Genomic DNA, 9,817 nt, shown 5'->3' with positions numbered 1-9,817 from the left:
GTAAACTCTGAAAGAGAACTTAATTTTTATCCTCATCTATAAAATGAGGAATCATTTTAGATAATCTCTAAGGTTCCACTAGCTTTAAATCTCTTACCTGATTCACCTAAAGCATTTTGCAAACCTTAAGGTTAATATGGATGCCAAGTATACATATTTGTTAAATCAATTACTTTGGAGATCTTGGGACAAATAAAACAATAGCAAGCATTTATTCTGGGCTTTAAGGCTTTAAAATTATCTCATTTGGTTCTCACAACAATTCTGTGAAGTAGGTCTTGTTACTATCCTTATTTTATAGGTAATGAAATATGCCAAGGAGTCACCGTTATGAAGTGTTTTGAAAGATTTGCTTCTGCCTTAGATTTCATACTTGGCATCAATTCTAAGACAGAAGGTAGAGGTTTAAAAAAAAAAAAAGGATTTGAACTCAAGTTTTCCTGACTCGAACACATCTAGCACATCCTGGCACATCTAGGGAGCTAGTGCAGCTAACAGCAAAATGGATAGAGTGTTGGGCCTAGAGTTAGAAAGACCCAAGTTCCAATTCGACCCCACACACCCTCTAGTTGTGTCAGCGAGTCTTTTAACTTCTGCCTCTATGGTTCCTCCTCTGTAAAATGGAGATAATGACAGCGCCTACCATACAAGGCTGTTGTGAGGATCCAATGAGATAATATTTACAAAACACAACACAGTGCCTGGCATATGGTAGGCATCATAAAAATACCTGTTCTCTCCCCTCCCTCGCACCTGGCTGCCCCAGTTTATTTTATTAATCAACAAACATTTATTAATCAGCTATTATGTGCCAGACATCAGAGAAGCAAAGACAGGAGTGAGATAAGTTCCTGCCTTCCAGAAGCTACTAAGGAGATTTCAGCCTGTTTACAAATAACTAAACTTAAAGCTACCAAACTTCCTGGCTGTATGATCTTGGACAAGTCGTTTAACCTTAATTGCCTAGTCCTTGCTACTCTTCTATCTTAGAATCAATGCTAAGACTTAAGGTATGGGTTTAAATATATATATATATAATAGGAAATATGATTTATTCATATGTTTTCTTTATACACATTTAAAAACCTATCTATAGGAGGTGATGTGTGGAATCACTCAGAAGCTTAGGGCTCTGGCCCTAAGAGGGAGAGCGTTCAGATGGGGTTAGAGGGGTGGGCAGCCTGTGCAAAGGTACCCCATTCAGAACAGAGATGGGATGTCACAGGAAACAGCAGGTAGGTCTGGTCGGTTGGGGAAGCATTAAGTATGGGGGGAGTAGCATAAAATCAGCCTAGAAAGATGGGTTGGAATCAGGCCCTTGAAGGACTTTAAATGCCAAATAAAAGATAATTTTAGTTTATTTGGTTTGGGAGTGTGGAGGGAGTAGGTGTTTGTTTAAACCCTTACCTTATCAGTTCCAAGGAAGAACAGCAGTGAGGGTTGACTTGCCCAGGGTCACCCAGCTAGGAATTGTCTGAGGTCACATTTGAACCCAGAACCTCCCATCTTCAGGCCTGGCTCTCTACCCACTGCTTGCCCCAGTTTGTTTTTTAGTTGTAGAGGCAATGGGAGCCACTGAAACTGATGAAGTAATTTGGGAATGATTTGACCTGGGGTGGATGTTAAAACTATTTTCACTACCCAATAGTGTATATTGGTCCACAAGATCATATTGGGCAGCAAAAAAAAAAACAAAAAAACTCACATGTGGTCTCAATCATAAGCCCCAAATTTTTGTTATTCCCTTACTTGCTACTGCTGAATAATCAAGTCTGACAAAGACAGAGTCAGAAAAGGACACAAATGGAGAGACAAAAAGAGACACAAATGGAGCGAGACAAAGACACAGAGAGATATGAAGAGAGAGTCAGGGAAAGACGAAGGAAGAGAGACACAAGCGGAGAGATAGAGACAGAAACAAAAAAAAAAATGGCCAATAAACTCTTATTTAGATGAGACTTTGGACTTTGTTTTTAAACTATATTTTATGTTTGTATATGGGTGTGCCTAAAGCTCTGGGAATTCATTTCAGACTACGTAATGAGTCTACAAAGGACTAATTTAGCTTTTATGGAGGAACCAGGAAAGCTAGATTTTCCCCACTGGAGCCCCTGCTTATATCCTTTAGCATCTTCCAGCCTGGTAACAGGACTTCTCCAGTCTCTCCTCCCCCTCCCTCCTTCCTTCTCCCCCTCCCCTACTCGGTTCCCTTCAACATTCCATCAAGCAAAAGTGCCTTGACTTGGCAAAGCAAAGAGCCATCCTGAGTGTGTGCTTTGTGAGAGCCACAGAGTAACTCCCACGAAGCCCTGCTTCTCCAAGAGTGAGTCATGACCTACTGGCCTTGTGATATTCATATCTATCATATGACGGTGGCTGCACTTTGGGATGAAGATGCAAGCCCCTATTGTCAGAATGGAAAGAAAGAAAGCATTGGGCTGTGTAGGGAGGAGACCTCGGTTCTAGTTCAGCCTTATAAAAGATAGAGAACCTTTCTGGGGCTCAGTTTCTCCATCTATAAAATGAACTGAGATCTTCTTGCCTAGCCATTACATGCCAAGACTAACCCCAAAATACCATCTGACACTCAAAACTGTCTCCTGGGTGGCTTTTGCCTAGATATCACGGGTAGATCCCTTTAAGGCTTAACAAAGCACTTCACATTCCTTATCTTATTTGATTTTCATGGAGCACCCATAGTCCTGTTCTAATTTGACAAACAAGGAAACTAAAACTCAGGTTTTTAACTTGCCCAAGGTCACCCAGCAAAGCTGGGACTCTCTCCCAGGTCTTCAAGCTCCAAATTGGAGCTTTGTTCCATTTTCCCGGTGGGGTGGGTGTCTTTTAAAGCCCACCTTCCCATAAGCACTAAGGATATGCAGAGCCTGATAGCAGACCCAACTAGGGAATGAGGGTGCCCAAGGAAGGCTTCAGGGATGAGATTGCCCTTCTTGGATCAGCCCACCAGTCAGGGCAGAAGAGATGGGGAGAAAGCCACACACAGCCTGGGCTTAGGGGATGTCAAGTTGCCCAGATATCCAAGCAGGAAAGATCTCATGACAGTTCAAAGAGAGGGAACATGCAAAGATGAATAATATGGAAATGTTTTGTGTGATGATACATGTATAACCCAGATTGAATTGCTTGTCAGCCCTGGGAGGAGGGAGGGAAGAAGGGAGGGAAGAAGGGAGGGAGACAATTTGGATCATATGACTTTGGAAAACTTAGTGGAAATTTGTTATTAAAATAAAAAAGAGGGAGGGAACAGGAGCTGAAATAAAATGAGTCTTTTGCTTTGCTCAGAACAGACAGGGCAACTATTCACCCCCATTTTAGAGATGAGGAAACTGATAACCACTTGATACATCATGCAATTGGTACCAGGGCTAAAATTAATCTATGAAAGCTGAACTGAGACTTTTGAAACCCCTAATTGGTGGTGTTTTCCTTCTTCTTTGTATCCTGGTGTGGAAAAGCCTAAGTTCATATAATGTTTCAGACGCTTCTTATTTGACAAGAAAAGGGACAAGAAAATGGGCTTATGGGTGTAGTACTTGGATTTACCTCCCAGGATTGTTTTAATGCAAAAAAAATGAATTGATTGATAATCCCTACTTAAACATTTCCAGCTGAAAGGACCTTTGGGAGTGGGATGGGGAGGGAAAGGAGGCCAAGCTTGGGTGTCGGGGTGCCGGGCCACTCCTTTCCTCCCAATGTCCTTCTTCAATCATCCAAAGCAGCAGAATAATATTTGTCCTTCGTACATCAAGAGATTAGTGGCGAGGAAAAGTTTCTAACGCCCGAGGTAAGTGTGAGTTATTTCCTCTCTGGGACCGAACACAAATCCCCACCCCAGCCCACCCCACCCCTCCAGGGATCCGAGCTCACAGCCAGTCTCGGCTTTCTTTCCCTGGCTTCGGGGGCTGCTCCTCACCGTCCGCCCAGACAGTAGGCAGTACTCGCGGAGGCAGGGGGCGGACCTTGGGCCCGGCCTGCCCCCGGCCCTTTCATTTGTCATGAGCTGTTTAATGCAGTGATAATAAAGGCAACTGCTTCTGGAGGTGGCCCCTCCCTGGGCTAGGATCCAGGCGCGAGTCCCAGCCCCACACGCAGCGGTGCTTAGTTGGAAGGTGGCAAGGAGAAACCCGCGGGGCCGCTCCGCTCGCCGGGCATCCTGCCCTGCTTCCCCCGCGCTTCCTCCGCCTTTCCCTTCCCTTTCGGGCCCCACCTCCCCGCAACCCCGCCCCAACTCCGCTGCCTGGGCCCCGGCAGGAAGCGGCTTCTTTGCCTGGCCCCTCCCCGGCCGGCCTGCGCCCCTCCATCCCAGCTCCTGTGCGCTCCTGCTGCGGTAAGTACATCCGCGGTTCCAGATGTGTGTGCCTCCCCACCTATCCCCGCCCGTGCCCCTATCCCTTGGCATCTCGTCTATAAAACCGACCGGGGGGGGGCCCGGGTGAGGGAGGAGGGCTAGACGGCTCCCAGTACGTGCCCAGCACCAGAAGTGCTGCGCCCAGGAATACCTTTGGAGAGGTCCCTGAGTCACTGAACCCCCGGGGCGCAGGACCACGTGGGTGCGCACAAACGTACCCCCTCCCCCTGCCAACTCTGACCCCAGGGGAAAGGGAGGTAACTTTCGACTGTAAGAGGACCCAGAGCCGGGCGCCTTCTCTCAGAGGGCTGAAGGGGGCCCCTTCCACTAAGTGTCCCCATCCCGGTTCGGACTTTTTCTGACTTCTTTTCCCCAAAGTTTAGTCCCCAAGCATGGATGGCCGCTCTGGAGAGGGCTTGGCGCTTGGTGCCTTCTTGTGCTCCTACTTGAACCTGCTCTTTCACCATCCTGGCAGTAACCTTTGGCCTCCCTCACTCTTAGTGATAGCTAGGAGCCCAGCTGTCTGGAAGCAGAAGTACTTTACCCCGTCTGTCTGCTGCTGGCATTGGCACCCACCCTCCCATTGTGCATCTCTGAGAGGTCTTCCTCCTGGATTTCCTTCTCCAAGTCAATCCTCTCAACTATCTAGAAGGATAGAATAGGGGAGCTTGAAGGGACATAAGAGATCATTTAATCCAAACTCCTCACTTTACAGATAAGGAAATGTATACCCAAAGAGTGATGGTGGTACCAGGGAGGAATGAAGGTCTCAGCACCGCTCTGCTTTTTTCCTCCATCCCCAGCCTTGGCTGACTCATCTTCCCTGCTTAGAAGCTTTTTCCCTTCCCAAGTTACCCCTAATCTTAGCGTGGAGAAATAAAGGAAGGTCTTATGCTGGGGAGACTCCAAAAGTGAGGATTCAGGGAAGTGCCAGAGCAGAGAAAATGGTGCCAGTACTTTTGGAAAGATAGAAAGAGCAAAGGCCTGACTTACATCTCTGCCTTCCTCCAGGGGTCCTCAGAAGAGTCTTAAGTTAATGGGAGGGAAGTAATGTGACCACAGTATGTCAGAAAACAGACTCAGGCAGCCGGATGGATGCCCAGTTACAAACTCTCTCTCTCTCTCTCCACTTCCTCTTGGCTGCTAGAATTTTGAGGTGGTTTTAGTGGTTGTGGGGGAAGCCTGATACAGGAAAGTACCTATTACAGAAACAATTTGGACCTAACTTCTTTGATCTGAGCTGGGGCATCTGTGATGCTGGGATGTCTGAATTCTCTGGAGGAGGGATAAATATGCATTCTTGGACAGTCTTCATGCCTTGGAATTTTCCTTCCCACTCTTTGTCCTTTATCCCTCTTACCCCTATCTCCTCTGCCCTGATGTTTTTAACTGTCCTTGAAAACGCAAACCTATTTCCCCAGTCCCTTAATGGAGAAGAACTGAGAGCAAACTCTTACCCGTTAGAATCCACACATATTTAAAATTATACTTGTCAGATCCTTGAGAGTCCCCAAGTTGAAGTTCGGATCTTGCAGCTTTGTTGGGCAGTGGGTGTGGAAAACACTAGCAGCCTCTTCTGAGCCTGTACCCAATGTGCCCAGACTGCTGATTTTTCATTTCCAAATTTGGCATCCCACTTAAAATCACAGGAAACGGAGCTCTTGTTTCTAGAGATGGGAAAAGTCGAGAGAGGAGGGGAAAAGGAACTGATGATATTGACTGGCTCCATGGGGCCAATCAGGGCTGGGATCACTCCTCTGGCCTCCCCTCTCCTCCTATTCGGCTTCTCCCCTCCTCCAGGAACTCTTTTGTGTGTGTGTCTCTAACCAGTTGTTCCCCCTCCCCTAGATCCCTTCTGGCTGCCCCCATGGCAGCTGCTGCTTCCCAGAATCCTGCCCATGGACTCTTTGAGAACTTTCTGCAGGCACAGCAGTGCAAGGAGGTGCTCAGCAGCTTCCAAGACCTGTGCATGTGTCTGGGCCTGGAGCCTGGTGGGAGGCTGTCCTTGTATCACAAGCTCAAGGCTGAACTCAACTACTGGAATGCCAAAAGCCTCTGGGCCAAGCTGGATAAGCGGGCTTCCCATCCCGTTTATGAGCAGGGGAAAGCCTGTGCCAACACCCAGGTGGGCAGGTAGGGGGTTGGGTGGGGGGCCTGGGGCAGGACACAGAAGCTGAGAGAGCCTTGGAGTTGGGGGGCTGGAAAGGGAAGCTTGGGGTCAGGGTGGGCTCCTGTCCCCACGCGGCTTCCCCCACCTCTCCTTCCATCCCCTCCGGGCAGTGCTTGGTGGTAGGAGCTGGGCCATGTGGACTTCGGACAGCTGTGGAGCTGGCCCTGCTGGGGGCCCGAGTGGTCCTGGTGGAGAAACGCACCAAATTCTCCCGCCACAATGTCCTCCACCTTTGGCCCTTTACTATCCAAGACCTCCGAGGGCTCGGGGCCAAGAAGTTCTACGGACGCTTCTGCACAGGCACCCTGGACCATATCAGTAAGTTCCGGAGGGCATGGGGGTGAGTTTGGAGGCTCCTCTCTGCTTGGTACGGTAGGGGCTCTCCTGTCTCCCCTCCATTCATTTGATTTCCTTTTGAAAAGCACTTGTGTGCTCCAACTCCCCGCCTTTGCTCTCCAGGTATTCGGCAGCTCCAGCTGCTCCTGCTGAAGGTGGCATTACTCCTGGGGGTGGAGATTCACTGGGGGGTCTCCTTCACAGGACTCCTGCCCCCATCTCACAAGGGTAAGTGTCTGTCTGCGATGCTCCCTTCCTGGCTCTCCCTTCCCATCCCCTCCCTTGTTTTTCTCACTCTCATCCTCCTTTGCCCTTCAGGGATTGGCTGGAGAGCCCAGCTTCAGCCCAGCCCCACTGACCAACTAGCCCTGTACGAATTTGACGTTCTCATCTCTGCAGCAGGTGGTAAATTCATCCCTGAAGGTAACTCTCCTCTGCGAACCCTGCCCAAGCTCCCAGCTCACAAATCGCTGATTCTGAGCTTCCCACAACACCCCAACTCCCCACCCCACACTGACCTTACAGAGTCGCCCTTATTCTTGTCTTTTGCCCACATCTCTTCCCATCCCTCCCCCAATATCTCTACCCACCCCCAGGTTTCTCGGTCAGAGAGATGAGAGGCAAACTGGCCATTGGCATCACCGCAAACTTCGTGAATGGGCGCACGGTGGCTGAAACTCAGGTGCCCGAGATCAGTGGTGTGGCTAGAATCTACAACCAGAGCTTCTTCCAGAGCCTGTTCAAGGCCACAGGTCGGACCCCCTTCTGTCCATTGGGGTACAGCTTGGGCACTCTGTCCATCTCCCTCCCTGCCTTACCTCCACTCTTCCTCCCCTTCCCACACCCATATGGCCATACGTGTAAAGGGTATGAAAGAGAAGACCCTTTCTCAGTTTTTCTCTCCCTCCCTGGGGTCTAGCAATAGTAATTCATTCAAGTAACCCAGTGGATACAGCCCTAGGCTTGAAATTGGGAATTCTGTGGGTTCCAAACCTGCCTCTGACACACACTCACTAGCGGGGACGGGTCACCGGACTTCCCTCAGACTCAGTTTCCTCATCTGAAAAATTGGAGATACTAATAGCACTTTGTTCACAGGGATTTTGTAAAAATCAACGAACAAAAACTATATACAGCCCTTTGCAAACTTTAAAGGGATCTATATATACAGACTATTGCTATATATATTTATAAAAATGCACAAATTATTATATAAATAAATACATTTATTGATTAATAAATTGAGCCCCTACTATTGAGACCCAGCATGATCCCTGCTTTTTTGGGACTTGGAATCAGTGATTGTATCTGATCTCTCCTTCTCTAGTCTCTGGTCCTTTCCCCTTCAACTAATCTCTCTCTTTTAGACTTAAGACCAAGACGAGTCCGAGATTAAATTAAAAAATAAAAAAAGAAGACCACAATAGACAAATTTTCCCAGAGTCCGTTCTTCTTTAAGCCCAAGTAGGAATGATTTGAGGAGAGAGCTGAAGAGAGGAAGCTCAATCCTGAGACTTCCTCCACTCAGAAATGATCCTTTTCTTCCTCCTCTCCCCACACCCCAGGCATTGACCTGGAGAACATTGTTTACTACAAGGATGACACCCATTACTTTGTGATGACTGCCAAGAAACAGAGTTTACTTCGGCTAGGAGTGCTTCGTCAGGTAGGAGAACCGGTGGCAGCTGTGAATGGATGTGGAGGGGAAGTGATGTATTAGGGAAGCTGTGATGTGGGGAGCTGGGGTAGTGATGGATGGAGCAGAGGGCTGGGACATTGACACACGTGGGCTCTTAGAGGTAGCCTTCCTAGCCCCTAATTGGCCTTGTCTCCCCCTACCAACCACCCCACCCCCGTTCTCCAGATTCCTTACCTTTCTTTTTCTTTTTAAACTCAACTTTTTTTTGTATAAAAAAATGAGATAGAAATATGGATTAAGAGTTGTAAAGCTGTTCATGCTCATTGACCTAGAGATCCTGTTCTAGGGTATGGGTCTAAGGGCAGGATTGAGAGGATAAAAAGCTGTGTATGTATGAAAATATTCATGGAAACTTTGTAATGACAAAATAACAAGAAATAACACAAATGCAATGAATGGGAGGAGTGGCTGAATAGATTATGACATTTGAATGTAATGGATTATATTATATTATTGAAGTGACACATATAGGAAATATAAAGAAAATGAGGGAAATATAGGAAAAGAGAATAAGAATAATACATACCATGATGACATTTTTAAAAATAGCCACAAAATCAAGGGGAAAAAGATATCCAAGTAAAACAAATCCAAAAGGAACTAAAAAACAGAGGATATTTATGTATTGTTGTTGTTTTGTGTGTGTGTGTGGTTTTTTTTAACCTTAGTTTCCGTCTTAGAATCAATACTGCATATTGGTTCACAGCATGAAAGTGTCTGAGGCCAGATTTGAATCTAAGACTTCCTGGCTTTAGGCCTGACTCTCAATCTACTGAGCCACCCATCTGCCCCCCCCCCCAGGATATTTGTTTGCATACATATTTAATTTATATATTTTTAAACAAATTATAAACAATGTGGAGTTTGTGGTTTTGCACATAATCTTTTTTTATGCATTTGTTTAGTTAAATTTTTTTTTGTTGGAGGTGGTGGTTACTAAGTATATAATAAAAATTTTACAATTAAATTAAAATTAAATAAGCTTAGCTTCCAGCTTAGGCTCAATCCTGAGTATTGATTCCTAGGCAGAAAATTGGTAAAGGTTAGGCAATAGAGGGTAAGTGACTTGCCCAGGATCACACAGCTAGGAAATATCTCAGGTCATATTTGAACCCAGCACCTCCCATCTCTAGGCCTGGCTCTCAATCCACTGTGCTACCCCATGTTGGAAGAAAGAAAGAAAGAAAGAAAGAAAGAAAGAAAGAAAGAAAGAAAGAAAGAAAGAAAGAAAGAAAGAAAGAAA

The 9,817-nt window shown here is 46.7% G+C and overlaps 1 protein-coding gene across 1 annotated transcript in view; it reads left to right on the top strand.

Annotated features, from left to right (window-relative positions):
* The first annotated feature begins 6,236 nt into the window (after nt 1-6,236).
* MICAL1 (microtubule associated monooxygenase, calponin and LIM domain containing 1) overlaps nt 6,237-9,817 on the top strand; it is an 18,324-nt gene continuing 14,743 nt past the window's right edge. Inside the window, exons 1-6 of the mRNA XM_044676689.1 lie at nt 6,237-6,494; nt 6,650-6,857; nt 6,999-7,103; nt 7,194-7,298; nt 7,472-7,627; nt 8,441-8,541. Of these exons, the coding sequence (XP_044532624.1) occupies nt 6,237-6,494; nt 6,650-6,857; nt 6,999-7,103; nt 7,194-7,298; nt 7,472-7,627; nt 8,441-8,541 (933 nt within the window). The remainder of the gene's footprint in view (nt 6,495-6,649; nt 6,858-6,998; nt 7,104-7,193; nt 7,299-7,471; nt 7,628-8,440; nt 8,542-9,817) is intronic.

This window comes from Gracilinanus agilis, chromosome 4 (assembly GCF_016433145.1).
Source record: "Gracilinanus agilis isolate LMUSP501 chromosome 4, AgileGrace, whole genome shotgun sequence".
In the NCBI taxonomy this organism is placed as follows: Eukaryota; Metazoa; Chordata; class Mammalia; order Didelphimorphia; family Didelphidae; genus Gracilinanus; species Gracilinanus agilis.
This window is presented reverse-complemented; position numbering and strand designations above follow the sequence as displayed.